This window comes from Schistocerca nitens, chromosome 5 (assembly GCF_023898315.1).
Source record: "Schistocerca nitens isolate TAMUIC-IGC-003100 chromosome 5, iqSchNite1.1, whole genome shotgun sequence".
Taxonomy (NCBI): Eukaryota; Metazoa; Arthropoda; class Insecta; order Orthoptera; family Acrididae; genus Schistocerca; species Schistocerca nitens.
Window position 1 is genome coordinate 466,672,987 of NC_064618.1, and position 26,379 is coordinate 466,699,365.

General features: G+C 43.4%; 1 protein-coding gene across 1 annotated transcript in view; it reads right to left on the minus strand.

Moving 5' to 3' along the window:
- Nucleotides 1–26,379, minus strand: part of LOC126259244 (UNC93-like protein) — a 246,046-nt gene that overhangs the window by 67,103 nt on the left and 152,564 nt on the right. Inside the window, exon 2 of the mRNA XM_049955868.1 lies at nt 7,751–8,060. Within this exon, the coding sequence (XP_049811825.1) occupies nt 7,751–8,032 (282 nt within the window). The 5' untranslated portion in view covers nt 8,033–8,060. The remainder of the gene's footprint in view (nt 1–7,750; nt 8,061–26,379) is intronic.

The window sequence follows — 26,379 nt, forward strand, 5'->3', positions numbered from 1 at the left end:
AAAAGTGTGAAGTAGTCTTCTAAAACAAAAACAAGTGGATTAATAGAAATTTATAGCCGAGTTGAATGAGGGAGAGATGGGAAACCTGGGAGGCTACGTTACCGACATGGGGGCCATTTTGCAAGACGCCATCTTGGTTGCAACTCGTAATTTTAGAATGGAAAGGTGTCGCTGCAGAGGAGCAAAAGGATTCAGGTGATACGATCCAGTAGGTTTCAATGTTGTTGGTGTTGAGAAACGGTGAAACACGTTTTGGTTTGATACATCTTCGTTCTTCGTGGACGCAACCTTACGGGTGTTCACCTGTATTTCATCAGTGCACTATTACTGGGCAATCCATTCAGCCGTTTTATTGATGGTATATAGTTCATATGATCGAATTCGAAAGTATACCATTTCATCTTCAGACGCGCTTGAGGCAGTCCAACTCAATCTAAACACTGAACATGGGCTGGGTTGCCACAAGCACGTCTGAGAATGAAACTGTATAATTTCGAAATCGGTCGTGTGAATTAAATTCCATCAATAACACAGCTGAAAGGATTATGCAGTAACAGTATATTGTTGATAGGCGTATCGAGAGTCATGCCACGTAATCTGAAAGGCTCTCTATTGGCGATCGAGAACTATGACCTCGCGTACCCTACCATCGACATGTAATGCGACTATTCAGTCGAGATGACCTTCTTCTACATTTCTAGGGTCCTATGGCAGCTTTCCTGTCTCCATTCTAATTTCTGTATTATGCGAATTATGATACACTAGCGTACACATGTGGTGTGATGTAGCAGACCCCATAGTGAAGGAGTAGTTGTGTGTATTTGTTTGGTCACTGGTTCTAATTGTTCAGCGTCAATTGGTGAGTGGGTTACCCCACTATTGTTCGTCTACTCTCTTTTACAATTTACCCCCATTATCAACACGATGTTGTCCACTGCTCTTTCGCGGAGACGGTTCTCGTCGAATAGACCTACTCACGGCAGACCCTTGGCACAATGGCATTTGTAAATGCGAATGTCTCTACAGCGCCAGAGAGGGGTTCCCATGCGCCAGGCGTGCTCCATCTTGCCACGAAAAAATCCGTTGAGACCGCTTGTATAAGTCGTCTGGAGTCCGATGGCTACTATGAAGTCTAGTGTTTCATCAGTCGTGTGACATGTCCGTCCGTTACGTTCGCCGTGCTGACAGGAATCAACTCCCTCCAACACAGCGGCTACCTCTAATTTAGTTGCTTGTGAGTTTATATTGAACCGTGGCGACTCGACTTGACACTCGGCGAACTTTGGCTCTTTGAGGTAACAAGGGTAGGTGATATGTAAGGCAGAGTTAAAAATTAAAGAAATATTATAAACGGTGCTTCTCCCTCTTCTGTTTAAGCTACCTCTGAACAAAGTCATGAAATAATGGTAACAAATCATCAAAGACACATTCATCAGGAATAGTGGTTGCAAAATCGATGTTAAATGCTGAGCTTTCGCTGATAATTTAGCAGTTTTCACTAAGACTGAGGAAGAAAGTAAACATGTCAGAGAAAAACTACACAAGAAGTCTGACCAGCAAACAAATTACATGGAAAATCTGCATCAAAACTGTAAGAAAGTTCCATTAAAGATGGAATATGAGACGATTTTACAGGTAACTACTGTGCTGTAGATTTTTGAAACAGGTTTATGTTCTAGAAAACCGAAAGTCTCCTCTGTAGGAATTCCGGTAACAACGCAGCTCGCTATATATGTCCTCAGAACTCAGAAAGGCAGTATATACCGTTGCCCAGACTGACGTCATCTTCCCTGTCTTTGGAAAGGCGTTGGGATACAGTTCCACGCTATCGCCTAATCAACAATGTAAGAGTGTACGGAATATCAGACCGACCACGTGGTTGTATACAAGCGTTCCTAGCAAACAGAATACAACATGTCATTCTTAAGGGAAAGAAATCATGAGGCTTAAAGATTACTTCAGGCGTGCTCCAAAGGAGTATCACAGGCCGTTACTATTCACTATTGCTAAATGACCTAGTGGATACCGTCGGAAGCTTCAGGAGATGTTCGCGGATGATGCTATTTCACACAGAGAAGTAGCGAAATGCAAGAAGACCTGCAGCGGGCCGATGCTGGGCACACACACCAGCAGTTGTCGTTCAGCGTAAACAAATGTAACGTATTCTACAAAAAGCGGCATAAAGGCCATTTATTGCGAGATTATAAGATGTCCGTAAAATCAGTGGAAGGCGTTACGCCCATTAAATATTTGGAGTATGGATACGGAGCGATTTGAAGTGGAACGACCTCATAAAACAAATCGTAGGAAAGGCAGACGCTAAGCTGAGATTCATTAGAAAAGTAGACCACCTAGGAAGGAAATAGCTTACAAAACCCTCGTTCGACGGATTATTGAATATTGCTCGCCAGTTTAGGGCTCTAATCAAACAGGATTGACAGAGGAAATCGAGAAGACCCAAAGAAGATCATCGCTTTTCGTCACAGGTTCGTTTAGTAAGTGCTGAAGAATCACGGAGATGCTCAATCAACTCCAGTGGCAGACGTTACAAGAGATGTGTTGGACATGTTTTATTATGGCTTATCGTTAAAATTCCGAGACTGTACGTGTCTGGAAGGGTCATTCAGTATATTTCTTCCTTTTATTTATATCTTGCAAACAGATCATGAAAGTGAAATTCGAGCTCACACAAAGACTTACCAACTGGTTCTTACCGCACTCCATACGCAATTGGAACAGAAAATGAGGGAAGTAGTACACAAAGTACACTCAACTACAAAGCATGTGGTGGCTTTCTGGGTGTAAATGCAGATAAGAAATTGTTAAACCTTTGGAACACTTGTGATAAAGCTCAGATTCACTGAGAAACTTAAAAAGAAGAGTGGCGAGAAATGATCAGACGAACGGAAGAAAAAACATGAAGATATTTTGGGAGGATATTGTGGCGGTGTTCAGTCCGAAGACTGGTTTGCTGCAGCTCTCCACGCTACTCTGTCCTGTGCGTGTCTCTTCATCCCTGCATAACTGAAGGCAAAAGACATCAAACGAGACACCGAGGCGAAACCACGGTCTGTAGCTGGCCAAACGAAAAACAAAAGAAGAAGAAAATATAGTGTTACACAGGTGGTTGATCAGCACAGCGTGGAAGAAGGAAACGGTAGGGCACTACTTCTTAAGCAAAACAGCTGTTACGCGAAGGCAAAGATGTTTGCTGCTCAGGTTATCGTGTTCTTTCCGGACCACATTACTTTAAGCTCTGTGTGTAGTCTTGTGAAACTACCCTATAGACTCAAGAAGGTGAGACTGGACAAGATAACCACCATAACAGGGGAAGAAATAAGAGACAAACACCTCCTAAAGAGGTGACGGTCAGATAGCTTGCAAAGGAAAAGGGATAGCAGCGATAAGAGCCGGAGAATATATAACTTTTTCCCCATCATCAGGTAACGGTTGGGAATGAGATATATCGACACAGGCAGATGCATAGTCACTCAGTTCCTGACTCGACATGATCCTTAAGCAATGCGTTTACACCACATGCATGTCAGCAGAAAGAAAGAATTTACTTGTGGGGAGATACTTTCCCCAGAATACATGGTAATACACTGCACGCTTCTCTCACAGGCCAGAAGACTGGAGCACACATCCTGGCATTTGTACAGCGCGACCGGAGATGAAACAGCGTGGAAAGAAATCGACAGTACGACAGATTCAATCTTCAGTACATAAGAGAAGACAAAACAGACCTCGCATGAAACTCAGGACACAATAAATAATCAACATCACAGACACATCAAAGAAAGATGGCGAAACTGACGCAAGCGACAATACAGTCGATGATGATAATTTGCTTGACGAAATCACCCTGCACGTAAGCCGTGACAGATTATTGTACCGAGAATCACGTAAAACATGTACAGTAGATATAGGCACATAGCGTACAGCAGTACCCGTGGTCTAGGGTTAGCGTCTTTGATTCGCAATCAGAAACGTCTTCGGTCCCGGGTTCGATCCCCGCCACTGCCTAAATTTTGATAAATAATCAGCATTGGCGGCCGAAGACTTCCGGCATAAGAAGTCAGCCTCATTCTGCCAACGGCCTTGTCAAAGAGGGCGGAGGAGCGGATAGAGGTTCAGGGCACTCTCTTGTCCTAGGGGTGGGAAATTGCCCCTAAAGGCGGAAAAATCAGCAATGATCAACGACATGAGGATGCAGAAGGCAATGGAAACCACTGCATTAAAGACACGTAACGTGTATCCACAGGACATGTGGCCTGTAATTGAAGAAGTGTCATGATGATCTCTCCATTGGCAAAAGATTCCGGAATAGTCCCCCATTTGGATCTCCGGGAGGGGACTGCCAAGGGGGAGGTTACCATGAGAAAAAGATTGAATAATCAACGAAAGGATAACGTTCTACGAGTCGGGGCGTGGAATGTCAGAAGCTTGAACATGGTAGGGAAATTGGAAAATCTGAAAATGGAAATGCAAAGGCTCAATCTAGATATAGTAGGGGTCAGTGAAGTGAAGTGGAAAGAAGACAAGGATTTCTGGTCAGATGAGTATCGGGTAATATCAACAGCAGCAGAAAATGGTATAACAGGTGTAGGATTCGTTATGGGCAGAGGGTGTGTTGCTGTGAACAGTTCAGTGACCGGGTTGTTCTAATCAGAATCGACAGCAGACCAACACCGACAACGATAGTTCAGGTATACATGCCGACGTAGCAAGCTGAAGATGAACAGATAGAGAAAGTGTATGAGGATATTGAAAGGGTAATGCAGTATGTAAAGGGGGACGAAAATCTAATAGTCATGGGCGACTGGAATGCAGTTGTAGGGGAAGGGGTAGAAGAAAAGGTTACAGGAGAATATGGGCTTGGGACGAGGAATGAAAGAGGAGAAAGACTAATTGAGTTCTGTAACAAGTTTCAGATAGTAATAGCAAATACCCTGTTCAAGAATCACAAGAGGAGGAGGTATACTTGGAAAAGGCCGGGAGATACGGGAAGATTTCAATTAGATTACACCATGGTCAGACAGAGATTCCGAAATCAGATACTGGATTGTAAGGCGTACCCAGGAGCAGATATAGACTCAGATCACAATATAGTAGTGATGAAGAGTAGGCTGAAGTTCAAGACATTAGTCAGGAAGAATCAATACGCAAAGAAGTGGGATACGGAAGTACTAAGGAATGACGAGATACGTTTGAAGTTCTCTAACGCTATAGATACAGCAATAAGGAATAGCGCAGTAGGCAGTACAGTTGAAGAGGAATGGACATCTCTAAAAAGGGCCATCACAGAAGTTGGGAAGGAAAACATAGGTACAAAGAAGGTAGCTGCGAAGAAACCATGGGTAACAGAAGAAATACTTAAGTTGATTGATGAAAGGAGGAAGTACAAATATGTTCCGGGAAAATGAGGAATACAGAAACACAAGTCGCTGAGGAATGAAATAAATAGGAAGTGCAGGGAAGCTAAGACGAAATGGCTGCAGGAAAAATGTGAAGACATCGAAAAAGATATGATTGTCGGAAAGACAGACTCAGCATACAGGAAAGTCAAAACAACCTTTGGTGACATTAAAAAAAGCAACGGTGGTAACATTAAGAGTGCAACTGGAATACCACTGTTAAATGCAGAGGAGAGAGCAGATAGGTGGAAAGAATACATTGAAAGCCTCTATGAGGGTGAAGATTTGTCTGATGTGATAGAAGAAGAAACAGGAGTCGATTTAGAAGAGATAGGGGATCCAGTATTAGAATCGGAATTTAAAAGAGCTTTGGAGGACTTACGGTCAAATAAGGCAGAAGGGATGGATAAAATTCCATCAGAATTTCTAAAATCATTGGGGGAAGTGGCAACAAAACGACTATTCACGTTGGTGTGTAGAATATATGAGTCTGGCGACATACCATCTGACTTTCGGAAAAGCATCATCCACACAATTCCGAAGACGGCAAGAGCTGACAAGTGCGAGAATTATCGCACAATCAGCTTAACAGCTCATGCATCGAAGCTGCTTACAAGAATAATATACAGAAGAATGGAAAAGAAAATTGAGAATGCGCTAGGAGACGATCAGTTTGGCTTTAGGAAAAGTAAAGGGACGAGAGAGGCAATTCTGACGTTACGGCTAATAATGGAAGCAAGGCTAAAGAAAAATCAAGACACTTTCATAGGATTTGTCGACCTGGAAAAAGCGTTCGACAATATAAAATGGTGCAAGGTGTTCGAGATTCTGAAAAAAGTAGGGGTAAGCTATAAGGAGAGACGGGTCATATACAATATGTACAACAACCAAGAGGGAATAATAAGAGTGGACGATCAAGAACGAAGTACTCGTATTAAGAAGGGTGTAAGACAAGGCTGTAGCCTTTCGCCCCTACTCTTCAATCTGTACATCGAGGAAGCAACGATGGAAATAAAAGAAAGGTTCAGGAGTGGAATTAAAATACAAGGTGAAAGGATATCAATGATACGATTCGCTGATGACATTGCTATCCTGAGTGAAAGTGAAGAAGAATTAAATGATCTGCTGAACGGAATGAACAGTCTAATGAGTACACAGTATGGTTTGAGAGTAAATCGGAGAAAGACGAAGGTAATGAGAAGTAGTAGAAATGAGAACAGCGAGAAACTTAACATCAGGATTGATGGTCACGAAGTCAATGAAGTTAAGGAATTCTGCTACCTAGGCAGTAAAATAACCAATGACGGACGGAGCAAGGAGGACATCAAAAGCAGACTCGCTATGGCAAAAAAGGCTTTTCTGGCCAAGAGAAGTCTACTAATATCAAATACCGGCCTTAATTTGAGGAAGAAATTTCTGAGGATGTACGTCTGGAGTACAGCATTGTTTGGTAGTGAAACATGGACTGTGGGAAAACCGGAACAGAAGAGAATCGAAGCATTTGAGATGTGGTGCTGTAGACGAATGTTGAAAATTAGGTGGACTGATAAGGTAAGGAATGAGGAGGTTCTACGCAGAATCGGAGAGGAAAGGAATATGTGGAAAACACTGATAAGGAGAAGGGACAGGATGATAGGACATCTGCTAAGACATGAGGGAATGACTTCCATGGTACTAGAGGGAGCTGTAGAGGGCAATAACTGTAGAGGAAGACATAGATTGGAATACGTCAAGCAAATAATTGAGGACGTAGGTTGCAAGTGCTACTCTGAGATGAAGAGGTTAGCACAGGAAAGGAATTCGTGGCGGGCCGCATCAAACCAGTCGGTAGACTGATGACCAGAAAAAAAAAAAAAAAGCTTACAGCATATAGCATAGTAACAACAGGAACCACCGGTAGGTGCATGACAAGATGTCTTTCCGAGGCATCTCCCCCTCCCCCTCCTCAGATCCCCTCCTCTGACGACACTGAACTTTGATGGTGGGAATGTACAACTCATCTCAGATATTTCCTATCATCTTCATCTTTAAACTTTCTTCTGTTTCAAGAAATTACTAATGTTCATATTCAACAAGGTCTGTTTTCGTCAGTTAAATATTGCTTCGTAACTCATTATTATTACTTCATTTTTTTATTGCTCAAGACAATACTTGCTTGCATTACGGAACAATTTATGTCGTCAAATGAAAAATTGTATAATATGCGATCTGTTTTTACAATATTAGGCATCAGGTCTGTAATTTTGCAATAAATGAAATGAAAGAAAACTGCTTCTAAGGATTCTGCTCTGTGCAGTAATGTGGAGTACCGTCCTGTTAGGATAGGCAGTTACCTGGAAGGCGGTGAACTGGACCATGAAGGCGAGGCTGACGGCGGCGATGTTCTTGAGGATGCGCCACTTCTCCTTGGGCGACATGCGCACCTTGCCGTCAGGCCCCAGGCCCGGCGGCCCATCCCCCGCCGCCTCCTCGGCTTTGGTCTTCCCTGGAGGCGGCTTCACGGGGGTCGCGCCGATGTCGCCGTCGTCTTTGAATGCCTCATTGGCGTAGCCGCCGACCGACACCGTGACCACTTCGCAGTCGCTCCCTCTCTCGACCACGCTCGTCGCAACCATGTTATTTTCGCCGTTGGCACGGCTCGGCCTGCACAGGAAGGAAAAAGAGTCTCCTGTTAGATTCTGGACTTGCGTAAGTCAAGTAAGAACTGACAGAGATAACTGAGACTATTAATTAAAATACTACTGTTATCGTTTGCATACACCACTTCAGAAAAGTTGTCGTTTCTCGTGTTCAGTAGACTGGTACAAATGTAATTCATGAAAATGTTGTCAACGAGCAGAAATACCTACAGCAGTTGTTAAATGAATAAGCGATATCTGCAACAAAGCCTTTATCGATATACTTTCTGATCTATTATGATATCTCTTCTCTCTGTATTTTGCCTTTTGCTTTGTTGGAGTTCCTTTTTCTGCCGGGTCGCATGTGCCTATCAAAGGGCGGAGAAAATAAAACTGGCCTGAGAAATACTTGGTGCTCGTTTAAAATAGGAACACAAATTACATTATCCAAGACAGCGGATGATGTAAGTTAGGTTGCCTATCTTAAGCTTCATCAAATACTTTCCGGGCCAATTTTATTTTGCGCCGCCCTGTAGTAGTTTAATTTGGTAATTGATTCATTCTGGCTATTTAGCGTACACTTGCGACAGCCAGCTACCAGGTTGCTGCTCACTGATCACGTCTGCATGTGCTTATAGTGGACGTGTAGCTTATTTTCAAGAATTCTGAAGTAACTTCTTTACTAGTGTTTAGTTTGAGAACACTTTCTCCCACAATCTATGTTTACTATGAATATTTTCATCTCATATTTTCCATTTAAGATTTACCATCTTTACACTGTTTCATAGCCATCAATTCCAACGATGAGAGTGGTGATTTGTTCACATTGTTCAGTTGTTCAGTTGAAGAGCTACAATTAAACGTACTCTAGCGCGTATAGTTGAGTGCAAAACTTAGTTTGATTAATAATTTAGTGTTTTATTATATTACTCCCTCTCCTGTCCCCTGATTTTGTTTTTGTTTTTAAACAGATCTTGTAGCGATGGTCTGTTAATAATATCAAACCGATAATGATTTTAGTTGTGTGACCTGTCGCTGAAACACACAACAAAAAATCTTTTACGTATAGGTCACTTTGTTTCCTTGTGGCGGTATGCCTAGTCAGTGGAAGGAAGGCTAGGGCTTAATGTCCCTTCGACGATGAAGGCACTTACATCCAATTTTCCATGTTTTTATTCTGTGAATACTAAAGGGCATTGTTCCACTTAAAAAATGTGACTTTATGAAATAAATACACAGTCTAGTGATTATTAAACTCTGTATTATGCGCTGCAATTGCGGGACCCTAGTTACACTTAATTTCTGTGGAAGAAGCACATCAGTAACACCTTTTATTTTAGGAGTGTTTGTGCTACAAGTTTAAGGTGTTTCAGCTTGTATACTTCCAACTATTGATTACAGCCATGTTATCCTGCAAACCTTTTCCAGGAATGCTCACGGCGCCTGGAACTTGCTATGAGTGCCTGTGTTAGCTATATTAGCGATGTTCAACTCTTTGACCACATTTCACCATTATGTGCACAGCTATCCTGGCTGCTTGCAGACATGCGCAGAAATTTCTATACCCTGTGTCTTCTCTGCTGCCTTATCAATGAATAGTGTCCATTACGTCTCTCTTCGACCTTAACGCTCTTATCTGAACAAGGCAGAAATACCCGCTCCCATCAGAGCAAAATCCTTTTTATCCCACTCCACAGTCCAGCCACTTACTCGAAGTCCTTCTCAGTAGCAGGAACCCGACTCTGAAATAGCCTCTCACATTATATTAGAGAGCTGAATAACATCTCCATCGTCAGAAGACGGTTAAAGACATATCTACTGAAGTTACAAGGATTGCAGTTGTCCCTGTGCGCATTCGTTACCCTTGTACAACCCTGTTTTCAACCCGATCTTTCTCATTTTCCAGTATTCTTAGCCGATGCAGTCTCCTTAAATTTCGTTTCCCCAGAACTCGCTATATCAGGAAAAATCTGTTTTGTACATATATAAATTCTTCTTATATCTGCCACTATCATTATTATTGTCGTCTTAATTTACATTATTATTCTTATTTTTACTATTATCACTATTACTGGGAGCAGCTACAGTAATACAATTACTGCCAGTATTAACTTCATTAGTTCATACTTAGTATAATTCATTCACACAGGCGCTTCAGGTGCTCAAATCATTTCAATACTAGTTGTCAAATTGAAATTGTTTCTTCTTAGGTAACTATAATGTATAAAAGGGTACATTAAGTGTGTGAAACCCTGGTCCGATGTAAGCCAGGGCCAGGTGGCATTAATCAGATCAGGTTAAATAAACAAATATTTTATTTTTGTTGTTTCTGTAAGGAGTGTGGATCTGGAGAAATACTGTGATTGTTTAAACAATGATAACTAAGTGTATTTTTATCAACAGTAACAGATAAATAGAGGCAAATCGTACTTCAAGCTACAAAGCATGTATGACACCCAATAAGATTACATGTTTTCGACCCCTTTATCAGTAACAACTATCCTAGGCGAGAGGGCTTGAACGAAGTCCACTTTACTCCAGTGAGATCAATACAGGATGTACCTGAATGGGACGTAGGGGTTATGGTTTCCATAGCAGAGCTTCTGCAGCATGTGTGGAACCTGAAACTACGCAAGGATGGAAGGTTTTAGCCTAACGCACAGCCGACAATAATGTGTTTACAGGCGGAACATAATCTTGGACCGACCCAGAAAGACAAAATAAATCGCTCATGTCCTTTTAAAGGGAAGGATCCTTGCATTCACCTTAAGCCACTTAGGGAAGTCGGGATAGCTGGACAGCGATTTGAATCCCACTCCTACGACTACTAGCGCGGTGACTTACCTATGCGCCGGCTTGTTAGCAACCGACGCGTCGTAACGCTTACCGACACCATGCCGACAGCCTTCGTACGACAACAGGCAAAACGGTACGAGGAGCCATTGTTATGTAAACGGCACAGGGTTGCTAAGTGTGCGACAGCAGTGCAGGCGGGCTGGTATGCCACAGTCCGCGATTTTCATGCTGGCGACGCGGAGGCTGCGTTTCAAAACCGCCTGCTGTCGCACAGCTACTTTCTAGTCCGCTTTGCGGCCTTCAGGTGCACACCGGCTGGCACTCACAGCTCCGCCCCCGCACTGCTGCCCTCGAGTGTTGTTGAGCTCCTGCTGGAGCATCCTAATTCATACCACAGCCACTCTACACAGAGTGTGGTCCTTCGATTTCTCTCATCTCGTTGGCATCAGCATCCTAAGGAACTTTCTCCTCAGCGAAAAAGGTCCGACATCGCATGTACAGCATAAGATAAATGCAGTTATACATGTGAAACTCTGTCTGACAGTCAAACTGTCGTTTACAAGCCGGTAATGGTTCCGTTTTTTCTTAACAACATTAACAGCGACTTCTTGCTGTTCTAACCTTTCTTCTAATAATTAACTTGTATTTTTACGCAGCTACGATCTCATCACGTTTCTTAAAAGTCGCTCACTGCTTGCCATTAAGATTGCAACACTGCGAAGAGTACCAAATATCGAAATTTTGCGTACTATATAGTGCAATAGGAAGAATACAAGACTAAATTTGAGAGTGATTAGAAGGTGTACAGGGTGCGAAATTTAGCACCTACAGCTGCCCCCTCTGGCAGCAACAACAACTGTAATCAGTGTAGGCTTCGAGTCAAACTGAGCTTATATGACTTGTTCAAGAGAAAGGGTTTCACAAACTGTGCAAATCAGTAACGCGTTGGTCCACCTCTGGCCCTTATTCAATCGGTTATTCGGCTTGTCATTCATTGACAGACTTGTCCTCCTGAGGGATATCGTGCCAAATTCTGTCCAACTGGCGTGTTAGATCGTCAAAATTCCGACCTGGTTGGAGTGCCCTACCCATAAGTTTGCAAACGCCCTCAGTTGTGGAGAAAAACTGGCGACTTTTCTGGCCAAGGTAGGGTTTGTGAAGCACGAAGACAAGCAGTAGAAACTGTCGTCATGTACGGGCGGGCATTGTCTTGCCGAAACACAAGCCCAGGATTGCTTGCCACGAAGGGCAACAAAACGGGCCGTAGAATACCGTCGATGTACTGATGTGCTGTAAGGGTTCTGCGGATGACAACCCAAGGGGTCTTGCTATGAAAGGAAATGGTACCCCTTAGCATTACTCGTAGTTGTCAGACCGTATGGCGAGCGTCTGTCATGTTGGTATCCCACCACCGTCCAGGGAGTCTCCAGACCCATATTCGGCCTGGAATCACATTGACTGGAGAAGAATTGTCTTCGGTGATGAGTCCCGCTTCGAACTGAGCCCCGAAGACCAGCGCAGACGTGCGTGGAATCGCCCCCGACAGTGGTGGGATACCAACCTGACTGCCATTCGCCATACGTCCCGACAATCAGGTGTGATGGTCTGGGGTGCCATTTCTTTTCATAGAAGGACCCCTTTGGTTGTCATTTGCAGCACCCGTAGAGCACAGCGGTACGGTGACAACCCTTCATAGCAAGCCATCCTGTGCTTACATTTCAGAAAGATAGTGCCCTCCCGCACGTGTCGAGGGTTTCTACTGTGTGTCTTCTTGCTTGCCAAACCATATCTTGGCCAGCAACGCTGCCAGTTGAGAACATTCGAAGAATAATGTACAGGACCCTCCAACCATATCGGGATTTTGACGATCTAACGCGCCAATTGGACAGAATTTGGCACGATTTGCCTCAGGAGGACATCCAAAGCTCTAGGAATCAATGCCAAACCCAGAGGTGGACCAACGCGTTACTGACTTACTCAATTCGCGAAGCCATTTCTCTTGAATGAATGATCAAATTTTTGTTAAATTTTAATCATTTGTTTTTCTGAACATGTACTTCACATCTGGCGATTCCAGTCCCATTCTGATAATTCCTTCGCAGCGGGTCATTTTTTTTTTTTATCTTGGAGTGTAATTTACGAAATAAATAGACTATACAGTAAAAGTGTATTGCCAGTGGCTGTTTGCACTGAAGGCACGGACGTCTGTGTGCGCGAGCCAGTGCCTGGACGAGCAGAGGCGGCGCTTCCCACACAATTAGGAATGTTCTGGAGCTCCCGCGGCCTCCGTACGCTAATTCCGTGCGGCGCGCGCGGCCACTCGTGAAGGTCGCTGCTCCGCTCTTCCCTCCAGCGCACCCCACGCGTTGCATAAAAGCCACGTCTCAAGCACCTCCGTCCATCTGCCGCTCCTCAACTCCTCGCCGAAATACGCCGTATTTTTTTCGCCATTGACACACATACCCAGGGCAGCCGGCCTCGCGTGTGCCTGCCTTTCGCGCTCCGCTCTGATTACTTCCCGAATCTGGTAACGCAACATTTCGCGACTGGAATTTTAAACGCAAGTTCGAAGGTGAGTTTTCCAAGGCTCTGCAGGGGAACGCTGTTTCCTACAAGAAACGGGCCTGTGTGAATAAATATGACGACAAAGATGACAGGATATTTTCTCCGGAAGCTAACAGCCGTACATATACATCTACAGATACACTCACTGATCAAAAGTATCCGTACACCTCTATCTACATCTACATTTACATCCATACTCCACAAGCCACCTGGCGGTGTGTGGCGGAGGGTACCTTGAGGCCGGCCGTGGTGGCCGTGCGGTTCTAGGCGCTTCAGTCCGGAACCGCGCGACTGCTACTGTCGCAGGTTCGAAACCTGCCTCGGGCATGGATGTGTGTGATGTCCTTAGGTTAGTTAGGTTTAAGTAGTTCTACGTTCTAGGGGACTGATGACCTCAGATGTTAAGTCCCATAGTGCTCAGAGCCATTTGGACCGGTTCTGGGCAACGTGACTGAGACGCTGCAACTAGCCGCCAGGCAGAAGGCACTGACGAACATCAAGCGAAAAATAAAAATCAAATTTTTGTACTAATAAATCCATTCAGTAACAGCCCCAACTGTACAGTATCCATCGAGATATTACAGTTTAGCAAACTATGGAACAATACGGATTTTCTGGGATAAATGATGTGGCATCATACACCAGGTCTGCCAGACGATGACATCTTGTCGAAACTAGTTGCAGCATAACGATAATTTTAGCAGCTGTGTGGTGGTGTACATAAAAACATGCCTTTTATACAAGGTGTGGAGCGCAGCTTAAGATAATGTGGTGTTCTTGACATGGTTCACGTAAGGCATTGTAACCTTCGTGAGAGCAGAAAATCTGGCCAGAAGTAGCTTAATTTCCTATTGCTTGTTAGAATTATAACTGTGTGACGTTAGAGATAACGTCACAGCAGCTGGACGAAGAGGTTCGCTGCGTAGTAAAAGACTGTCGCCACTACATCATTTGTTTTTGCAACAGTCATTCATTAGATATATAACAGTGGAGACGAACGTATTCGTCACAAAGTCTCCTGTTCATTAGTAAATTACCGAGTGGGCCTAAGAGGCATCGGTACTGGTGACGTAAGTGAAATTTGTGTTTTGTTGTGGAAGAACTGAACTGGTGCTGGCCTTATACGGAACAGTGTACCGGAGCGACGAGTTTTCGATGAGCAGAGGCTTCGAATTACAAGAGCCGGATGGGCTGCTATTTCGAAGCGTGAATCAGTTAATGGCCGGGCGATGAGGCCGCTGGCGCCCCGGGTTCGACGCCCTCTGGTTCGGCTACAGTCCAGCGCGCACAGCACGAGTGAGTGGCACACCTTACAACCAACCCTACTCCCACCAGCAAGCGCTAATAGGGAACGCTGCCTGCGGCCATGTTGCGGAAAACACTGGCCTCTGTTGTTGTTGCTGGTTGCCCCCTACACGCAAATGGAGTAAATTACCGTCTGCAACAAAGGCACGTCTACCTCTACATACATGCTATGCAAACAACCGCGAAGTGCATGGCAGGGGATGCTTCATATTGTATCACTCGTGAGGGATTCTCCGCATTACACTCGCGGAAAAAATGACTTGCTTAAATTCCTTTGTCTGTATTGTAATTAGTCTACTATTGTCTTCGCGGACCTAATGCGGGTATTACGTAAGAGGTTGTGATATATTCGTAGGTTCCTCATTTAATACTGGTTATTGAAACTTTCTAAATTGGCTTATGGGATAGTCGTCTATCTTCAAATGTCTGACATTTCAGATTTTTCAGCGCGCTCTCTCGTGGATGGAAGAAACCTGTGAATATTCGTGCAGCCTTCGTGCTACGTTCAGTATCTACGCACGTGTGTTTTGTTGGTAGTGTCCTTCATAGGCTGAATGCATTTTCCCAGTATCCTTCCGATAAATCGAAATCTGCCACCTGCGTTACCTTCGGCTGTGCATGTGTGATCATAGTTGTCAAATAATTCGGACATTTGAACGAACACGAATAATACTTTTATACTATTGTAACGCTGCAATTCGTTGCAGAACGTTTGCAATTAGTATAAGGGGTGAATTAATTTTCAGAGGAATGCTGTACCGTTTGAGAACTTTGCTGGCTTTAGTTGTCAAATAATTCGGACATTTGAGCGAACACGATTAATACTTTTATACTATTGTAACGCTGCAATTCGTTGCAGAACGTTTGCAATTAGTATAAGGCGTGAATTAATTTTCAGAGGAATGCTGTACCGTTTGAGAACTTTGCTGGCTTTAGTTCTGTCAACAGTGATTAGTGCGGGGTGTCCAGTGTATACTTTGCTCTGAACTCGAGCGTAGGCCGACGATAGAGATCAGTTTTGGTGATTGAGGTATCTTTAAAAACTCATCCACAAAGTCATCTAACTATTCCTTAAGTAAAAGTACCAGAGCGAATTGAATCGTTATTGGAAGTGTCTTGACAGACTGTGTTCTTGTTAGTGGAGAATATCCAATACTGTAGGATGTATCTGATCATTTAATAAATCCTTACAACCCTTCTCTGTACTATTTTGGAGAGCACAGTAGGAATTATGGGACACCATGAAATTGCGGTCCGTATAGGCCCAGTCTCGTATCCATATTTAGCAACCAGACAATTGATGAATAATCGCCTTCAGCCATAAGGATACCCTGCATGTTCGAGGGGTGAAGAATGTTTTGAGAAAACGAGGACATATTGTCCAGTTCCTCATGGCACAACAGCTTTCCAGGTTGCGGAACAATACGCCTGTGTCGTGTCTACAGCAGGAAACGTGAGTTATATCACAGATGCACTAATTGCGTTTATTCGATATGAGCGCTATCAAGTTTGTGACTAGTTTTCAACTACCACAAAGGAAATAGTCAGCTCGCGCTTGCGATATGCCGAGTAGCCTACAGGAATGCGGTTGTGTCGGTAGGGGGATCCGAAAGGACTGTCGCGGTTTTGTTGAAACAGCTGCGGGACGATTCTGCAAGCGTCAAATACCGCAGCGGCGGATCACTGCCAAGCAAATGCTGACGATATGCACAGGTGCCAGAGTGTAATTCTGTCAAGCGTCTATTAATTCTCTAGTAAATTCAAATATCTTAAATACCGTACCTACTGGTAAAACAAATGAATAGTTTCGCTGAAATACAGCGCAGCTTAGGAGAAGGCAGATAGGTTTAAACTTCCGGATTTTTTTTTCAGAGCGAGACAACTACGTGCAGGTTTAGCGATCAACTTTGGCACCAGGTGGAATAGTTGATCGGTTTCTGCTTCCACCTAGAGAACTGCATTAACATATCGCTGGAATCTGCTATACTTAATGGAAAATTCCAGGAAAATCTAAAGACGAAGGGGACCAGAAGTTAGTTGATGGTTGCGGAAGAGCGTACTAAGAGAAAAATATGCTGCATTGTGAGAGAGATATCGGTTTTCAACGACAGAGTGATTTCAATAAGTAAAAAATATGGAGCTATTGAGAGAACAGTAGAACGAATAGGTTCATTGTATGGACGTCTGTGACAGCAAACAGCTATTTAAATTCCTTGAATATCGACTCCTGAATTGATAGTGCTATTCAGCTCAAAAATGGTTCAAATGGCTCTGAGCACTATGGGACTCAACTGCTGTGGTCATCAGTCCCCTAGAACTTAGAACTACTTAAACCTAACTAACCTAAGGACATCACACACACCCATGCCCGAGGCAGGATTCGAACCTGCGACCGTAGCAGTCGCACGGTTCCTGACTGCGCGCCTAGCACCGCGAGACCACCGCGGCCGGCGCTATTCAGCTGACAATATAGAAAATGGAGTGTATGGTGAACAACATTTGGGCTTTGGTGATTCATGATTGAATGTATAAAGTGTTCCAAGTTTTATTCTTTGTCATCATTACGATAATACAGATTTTAAAGAGTCTGTAATAATTCTTTTTCTCTCAATCTACTGACAGGCTGAAGATGTCCCCTGGCTGGCCGAAATAGCTGACGGCATCATGGAATGTTCACGTGACTGTGTTGTATAAAATATAAAAAATAAAAAATGTAATCCGTCATTTACTAATTATGGATATTATCTGTTTCTTTCAGGTTATATGTTAACGTCGTGAATTTTGGCGTGGAAGCCATGCGTTTGATTTTCCTTGGATTTTTATGACATGAGAAGTCCTGAGTCTAGGTCCATTCAGCCTCAAAATGCCTAATGGAAGTCTGTTTGAGAAAACCGGCAGTGACATTGGCAAACATGCAACAGAAGTGACGTCAAATTGAAAATATTTTTACCAGCTTGTAACGCAGATGAAGAACTGACTGGTTGTATTAAACGTGACTGACTGTGCTGGCGCGCAGCCACAAGTCATTCTGAATAACTATGATTGTAAACCGGCACTCAGGGTCGGCGAAGGAAGGATGCTGAGCCGTCAGCTGCCGCAGAGAGTACTGAGGTTAGTACCAGAGCTGCTGTGCCGGTATTTAATATCCGACTTGCCTATGAATATCGATGTGTTTGCGACTGTTATTCTGATCCCATCAGAAGTGGTGACACTGAAATAATGTGACGGTTAAAAAACCGTATTGAGTCGTCAATTCGGTTATATTTACAGTGAATGCGATCTCCTTGGATTCGACATAGAGCTGCCTTCACCCATAAGAAGCGAGCACATTAGAACTGAGAATATGTCCCATAATATTTTTAGTGGAACGTTTATAAATACATATAACATTTCGGATATCTCTACCATTCAGCTGTCAATCCTTCCGCGAACCCACCCTTACTTCAGTAAGAATGGATCTTCAGCTCCTTTCACTCTTCAAGTTCCATTTTTTACTTTTTCTAGTCAATAATAAGTAGTGCGTCGTGCAGACTCAGTGGTCATTCGCCAGTTTATATATCCAAAGGTATAATTCAACACCGTGTTACTCCTAGGATTTTTCTCAGTCTCTTATCATTTCTTTCATCTCTGGCAGTGGCTGTCAACGTGAAAAATCTCTAATTGCAGCGTCTTTCGGAATCCACGGTAAAATTTAGAATTGCACCGACCCCCTCCTCCTGTAACTTGCTGGAAGGTCATCCATAGCTTTCTTATACGATTTCTAAGTTTTCACCTCTTCATGGCTGTAATAGAAACGTTGCAATAAATGAAAAGCTACTCAGCAATCAAGATGGATTTATCCGCAGTAATCGTGTACTCATTTAGGCAATGTACTTCCTTTATTAAAATGATCGCCTTATGCAGTATTTTCAATGAAGATTACAACTTTAAGGGCCGAACGTAAGATTAGATACACTGGTTCTGACACGATCTCGAGAGACACAATTATGGGCACAGACACCTCCTTAAATGGCAATATAATGTCTGGTTGGCGGGTTCTCAGAGATAGCTTTACCTTTTTTTTTTTTCAATGAACGTGGCGCGAGTGAGAGTTGACAGCGCGAAATGCGAAAATTATACAGAGTACCGACTCTTAAATACCCGCTCCGCTCGGTGTAAAATGGCAATCGACTACTTGTACAATATCGTGTAGGCATACAAAGAGCGGACGCAGATCTCTCCGCTGTCGGTATAAGACGATACGACACGTAGGTATCATTAGAGCGCATAAAATTTGCGCTACAAATGGGGAATATTCCGCAGCTGACGCGAACCGAACAAATTTTATACGTCACCGACTGCTCTCTGAGATATCCGGAGAGGGAAAACCAAGATTATGTTGCGTATCGTGGATCATATACTATGATTATCAACGTCGCAATATCATATCTACTGAGACATAACACGAGAAAAACTCGAATAGGCTGTAATTTAGGAAGCAGGATAAGCTGCAAGTGACGATTTAAAGGAAAAATTCTGAGAGATCTTTTTTTTGTGTTTGTTTGTTAATGAGCGTTTTAAAAGTTCCATCAGCAGCGTAATGACACGTTTTCGTTTCTAGAAAGATATTCTTGACATTGACACACCTCGTTTTTTTCCTCCTTCTTTCAGTATAGTTTGCACAGCTTCTCACTACCATCAAGCTACAACTGACTGACAATTTCAAAGGGTAGTCTCAGTTCTTACTGCATCGCAGTAAGACGTATGAGCATGATGAAGCTGAAGACATATTGGAGCCTATTACCTTTTCACTGTCACTTTAGAGCCACTTGCCGTAAGTCCGTGAGACAAATCAGCTATAATGGAAGATGATGGCTTGCCAGTTCTTTTGAACATTAATAATGTTTCTTTGACTTTATTACAAGTTTTGCATTTATAGGTATTTAATACTATGTCGACATCGAATGATTTCAACACTGATTCATAACTATTTCTGTCGCTCAAATTCGACATGCACAGAACCAGTATAATAGGCAACATCAAAGATTTTATATTTGTCGCAGAAGAAAGTTCATTGCAAATAAAATATAAAAGAGATGAAAAAATAAATTTAGCTTTTCTTGGGAAATATTCAGATGAAGAGTCGATTTTCTACTCGATAATCGAAAACGCAATATAGTGAAATGGTGGCTGGAGTTCTAATAAAATGCCGACACAATAATATCTTCTTTTATTGCTGACACCGTCACTCCTTCTTGTTCCATATTAAGGCTAATAGGAAGGAAGTTATTTCTCCCTCTAGTGCTTCATTTATGAATATTGCTACCAGTACTGTTTCCGAATTGTGATTGACTGTCGAAAACAAACTTCAGAAGCTAGTTTTCCTTATTTCCGACTGGTTTAAGCGCTATCCTCAAAAAACCTATTTACATTACCTTTAGTGTATACATCTGTAGAACGAACACGTTCTTCCTCTGCGAAGAGTTATTGCAGGATATGTTGCCATCAGATATTTGTGGATGAAAATAGATTAAGAGAACATTTGACATTTTAATGTCCTATGTGTGCTATTATACGTAAGCAAAAGGCGCATAGCATAGATATTTAAGAACGGGTTTCAATTTGAATTGCCTTTCAGGTTTTTATCAGTACTACTACCAAAATACTTAGAATATACCGCTTATGTTACTGATTTTTCGATTGTTCATTATTTCCAAAGTTCCGTTCAGACCTTTAATCGTACAGAATGTCGTATTTAGTGTTTTATTTGTGTTCAACGACATACAATTTGCAGAGAACTGGTTATTAATTTTCGATAAAATTTTATTTTTATGTCCAGATGTTTAGATTTCTCCATTAGTCTTGATTGTAATAACTGCATTGTCAGCAAAGAGAGAAGTATTCCACCTTCTTGGAATATCATGGCACATCATTTGTGTGCATCAAGTGGTGCACCTACAGTGATGATTTTCCCATTTCGAAAACGATGTTTTGTTGAATGCGCTTCCTGGGCTTGTTAATGCTATCGCACTGTCCTGCGTACAGACCAAAATTGTCGCTTCAGCGTGGGTTTGAATCCGCTACCGCTCGTGCCGTGGCTCACTTCCACTTCCCGTCTGGTGTGTTGTGGGGAGTTTCGCCAGCCACAAGTCACGCAAAGTGCGCTCTGTCGCGGCGAGGCCAGGCGTGTCAACCACGGAGACTTTCTACGTCGTGACCTCGTGGCCTCTGCTTCGGCTACATGTTGCGTCGACGACACGGGACCCCCTCTACCAGTGCACCCCACTGAGGCTCTTACACGATTCCACGCAGCGCAGCAGAGCAGCAGACTTTCGTCGCTTCCAGGGTCGCGTTTACAGATAAGCAGAATGTGCCTCCTTCTTTAATACTATTGATAAATATATTCGTTACACAGATGACTGACTGAACTGCGGTACTGTGTGGCAGCCCCTTTTCGTCCTTATGGGCTCCACAGAAGATCAAAACCGTTGGTTAGCCACCCTGATCTGAAACTGCCTCAGACAACTGAAGGACGTTGCCTAGGAAGGCCCAAAACGTGACCATCCGTCTCGTCAGCATCCTCGACATACTTACATCTGACGAGCCTGGGCCACACAAGTGTTCATATATCCGAGGAGTGCTCATTATAAAACGCTGATACATTCGGGAGCAAGGGCGTGGCATTTTTGGCGTGGCATCGTTTCCGAGTTATTACCATTGAAGTTAGCCAATAAGGCCGTGGAGCGCGCAAAATCAATCCCCCCCCCAGATACGGGGTACCAGTTGTTCTCCATAGCGTAGATTATAGAGCACTAGCTATGACCTTCCCATTACACAACTGAATTACCTGACTGATTTGCTCCACTTGTTGTCCTGCCTTGTTGATGTTCACACATCTCTTCCACAGGCCAATTTTCCTTATGTACCACGGTTCTTATAGGCATCTACACGTTAATGGAACGTGAGTGTATTTTTTGGACACTACTGAAGACAGACAGCAACCGCTTAGGAGTGAAGGGAATGAGGCTACGGCCCAGGCCAACGAGGGTCATCGAAAAAAATTCGACGAATATGTTTTGGAAGATATCAATAAGCAGAGAAACGTCGTAGTAACTACAGGATGGCCAGAAACGGTTTGAAAACCTTGTAAGGATGTTGCAGGACAGGTAGTGCTCAGAAATAACTGTTAAGGAAAAAATTCGATACGTTGTTAAGGAAATTCGATACATTGTACCGTTTCCGAGTTATTACCGTTGAAGTTAGCCAATAAGGTCGTTACTAGAATGAAATTTTCACTCTACAGCGGAGTGTGCGCTGATATGAAACTTCCTGGCAGATTAAAACTGTGTGCCGGACCGAGACTCGAACTCGGGACCTTTGCCTTTCGCGGGCAAGTGCTCTACCGACTGAGCTACCCAAGCACGACTCACGTCCCGTCCTCACAGCTTTAATTCTGCCAGTATCTCGTCTCCTACCTTCCAAACTTTACAGACGCTCTCCTGCTCTCATGGGAATGGTTAATGGCTGACGCTACAGATCACACTTTATTAATAATTGTAATACAGCGTTACATCACGAGTTAGAGTTACATTTTCAGCAAGTACATCAAGTCCTTTCGTCCATACATGTATTTTTTCATCATTGCTAACATTACGACAGGAGCGAGTATACAATGTAAAAGGCATATTACCATATACATAACTAGGTCTAGATTGGGATTTTGCATCTATTCCACAATGCCAGGTCTTGTAAGCGATGACATCTCGGTCGGCGAATGATTCCAACCCTGGTAGAGAGGCATTCTCACATCGAACGATAGCTAGAGTAAACCATCCACTTCCAGTACTCCAAGTGCCAACATCCATACTAAAATTAACTCGACATCCACGGAAAAATATGAGGAGATATCGCCGTCGTTCTCACATAACAAACTATAGAAAACATCGAACTAACAACAACAACAGGAGACAAGAAAAATCGCATTCCAGCGAAGAGTGTCGCGGCCAACGTGCTCGTTGATGGACCCTGTATCTTTCTTGGATGTACCCTTAATTTTAGTTTGCACATAAACGATAGCTTCTCTCATGGGAATGGATGGCTTACCGTCGCCATAGTAAGAGGTGAGAATGCCTCTCTACCTGGGTTGGAATCATTCGCCGACCTAGATGTCATCGCTTACAAGACCTGGCATTGTGGAATAGATGCTAAATCCCAATCTAGACCTAGTTATGTATATAGTAATATGCCTTTTACATTGTATACTCGCTCCTGTCGTAAAGTTAGTAATGATGAAAAAATACATGTATGGGTGAAAGGATTTGGTGTACTTGCTGAAAATGTAACTCTAACTGGTGATGTAACGCTGTATTACAATTATTAATAAAGTGTCGTTGGGCGCGCAAAATCAAACGGCCCGTTAGATACGAGGTGCCAATTATGCTCCAAAGCGTAGATTACAGAGCACTAGACTACTCAGCCTTTGGCTCGAGTTCGCCTCCTACTACCGAATCACGTCCAGTTTTTGTATCGCACTATTGTTCGGCTTTAGGAAACCAAACGAAGAACACGTTTGGCGACATATTCTCTGGCGGGTCGTCTCCGCGTGCGGCGGCCTGATTGGCTAACTTCAAAGCTAATTAACGGAACTTAACAACTGTTAATCTGCACAACCTAACGCGCAATACCCCTACAAGTTTCTCGGACTTTCTGACCACCCTGTATGTTTATTTAGGTACTTTCTACATACTGCATGTATACTTCATAAGCCACATTAAAGTCTGTGACGGGCGGTACTCGTGCTTCTGGTACTACCATCATTTTCATCTTTCTCTGTCCCATTCACGAATGGGACGTCGGTAGAATTATTGTCAGTAAAGTTCCGTATTAGCTCCAATTTCTCGGATTTTCTCTTTGTGATCAATTTGAAAGGCGTAGATGGGAGACAATGATACGTTGCCCGGCTCTTCCCGAAACGTATTCTCTCGGAATTTCAACAGTCAACCTCTCCGTGATGTATACCACCTCTCTTGTATCGCCTGCCAGTGGAGTTTGTTGGCATCTCCGTAACGCTCTCGCGCAGACTAAATGGACCCTTGTCGAGGCGTGACCCTCTACGTTGGATCTTCTCTCTCTCTCTTCCTAATCTAATCTAGTAATGGTCTCAGACTGATGAACACTATTCAAGAATCGGTTAAATAAGTTGTCTGTAAGCCATTTGTCTCGTGGATGAACTACATTCCCGTAAGAGTGTTCCGATGAATCTCACCCTGGCGTACGCTTTTCCTACTATTTGTTTTTGGGGTCATTCCACTGTAGGTCCTTATGGATGGTTCCCCCTAGATATTTTACGGAATTTCTTTTTTGTTAATGCGTTACGAGGAAAAATTTTGGCAAATCAAGCTAAACAGAGGAGGAGCAAGAAAGAAAACAGTACATATTCTACCAGAGGTAAAAAAAAATAGTGTCAAAATTATCAATAAATGAAGAGGACAGCACAAAATGGAGAAGATTGGCTGCAGTAACTAGTTGTAGTCTTTGTAAGATGATGAGATACGTTTCGAATTTTATTGTTGACACTGCTCTCTTTAGCTTGTGAATGAATGTCCTAGACTGTTTAATAGTAGGACTGAAAATTAACGTTGAGATAACCAATCTCCCGTCTATGTAGCACTGTCTCAACAGCCAGCTGACTAGCCCATGGTTCAACACGCTGGAGGCTGTAGCGAGATGCGTCTGACTTTCTCTTCACAGCTGACAGAATTCGCACCTCTCCTCCGTGTTAGGCACTTCTCGAGGGAGGTGTTAAGTACCACCTTCAACTAGACCTTGCACATCCAGCATCTGAAAATTCCCGCCGCGAGGCCTCGGTTTTTGGAAGAAGCGGGGAAGAGTGTGATGTCCCGTCGACGTCACAGTCGTTTTTACTATGTCGGAGAATAAGGTAGCATGCAAAGTAACAGTCGCGAAAAAGGAAAGGATTCCAGAAATTTACATCTTTTGTAGCAGGGGATATTTTCCAGGTGACTGTTTGACGGTTGGACCACGTGGACGGGCTGACCGGCTGTAGAAATGAAGATTCACAGACTGAAAAGCTACGGCCAACAATAGATCGGACGCGGTTCGTGAGTACACACGTACAGGTACAAGCGGCAAACCACGAGAAGTAAGACAAGGCAGAAAGGAGAAATCCTTCATTTTTTTAAAAAAAGAAAGACGCACTTCCCGAAGGGAGGAGCAAACGAGTGAAAGGCACCGCATTTCTCTCCATTCCCCTCATACAGCCATAAACTACACCTCGAGTTTATGTCCTATAAATGAAGACGTTGTCGAAGTTGTGAGGGTTTGTTGCTATTACGCTTCTTAAATTAACTGTAAATTTCAATCTTTCGGTTTCTCTGAATTGCAATTCCTTTTTAAGATTCGTAATGCAATTTATTAAGCTCTGAACTAAACATAGTTTTGGTATTTTAAAAATATTATATATTTAGTGTTATTATTAGAATCATAGGCATCTGTGTCACGTTAAACTTGAGGGCGACAGCAAGCTGCAATCATGTATCAGTCAGCTACCAGGTTACCGTGTTAGCTACAAAAGAGCATTTATTTGCTGTGTGACGTAAGTAAGAAAACAATTTTGAGGACGGTGAAAATTGTGTAAGTGCATGTTACAAGTACAGTTAATTCATTTCCAGACTCCATTAGTTGCCTCGTGTGCAGTCAGCAAGCCCATACACAACTCCCCAGTGAATCAGACAACACCTCACCGAGGAAATGTTTCCGTTAAGAGGCACAGCTTCACGTAATACAACTGTTAATGTTGGAACAAAGACTGACAGCGCCGAGACAAAGAACGAACGCCAGCCTCTGAGCTGTCTTAACACGGGCGGGCAGGGCGAGGTAGCCGCTCGCAGCTGACAGAGCGGAATTCCTGACCGGTTGACATTACAGCGCGGCAAATACCACACGCGCGATATTTCCAAGCAACCTTGCGTTGTTATGTTGGCAACACTGGCAGCAAGACGAAGGGCGCGCGGCCGAGCAGGTGGCGTGGCGAGAGTTCGCAACCCGGCGCGGTGCGGCGCGGCGGACCAAAATAGCTCCAGCAGATTTACGGCCAGGTGGCCAGCGGAGAGGGATAAGCTACGGTGATTTAACCCAGCGGTTCGCACCTCGCTTCTCGTCGCGCCCTCGTACGAGGATATAAATCCGCGCGAGCGATAAGACAACTTCGTTAAAGTGGCATGCAACAACGTCCGCGAAGCTCGTCCCTCCGTGTTATTTTGCTCGTTCCAGATGGTAGATTCCGTGAAGCTGTGCCTCTTAACGGAAACATTTCCTCGGAGAGGTGTTTTCTGATTCACTGGAGAGTTATGTATGGGCTTGATGACTGCACACGAGGCAACTAATGGAGTCTGGAAATGAATTAATGTGCTTGTAACATGCACTTACACAATTTTCACTGTCCTCAAAATTGTTTTCGTACTTACGTCACACAAAACTTTGACCTTGTGCCGATCGAGAATAAAAATCATTATCATTCTTTTAAGCAATGGACTCTGTCGCTTGATAAATCTTCCTTTTATTTCTCATTTGACTGATTTACTGCTCTCTTTCGTTTGGATATTTAATTTAGAATTTTTTGCAACAGTCAGAGGGTAAAACATAATCGTCTGAGGTTACTAGTGCGTTTGAATGCGAAC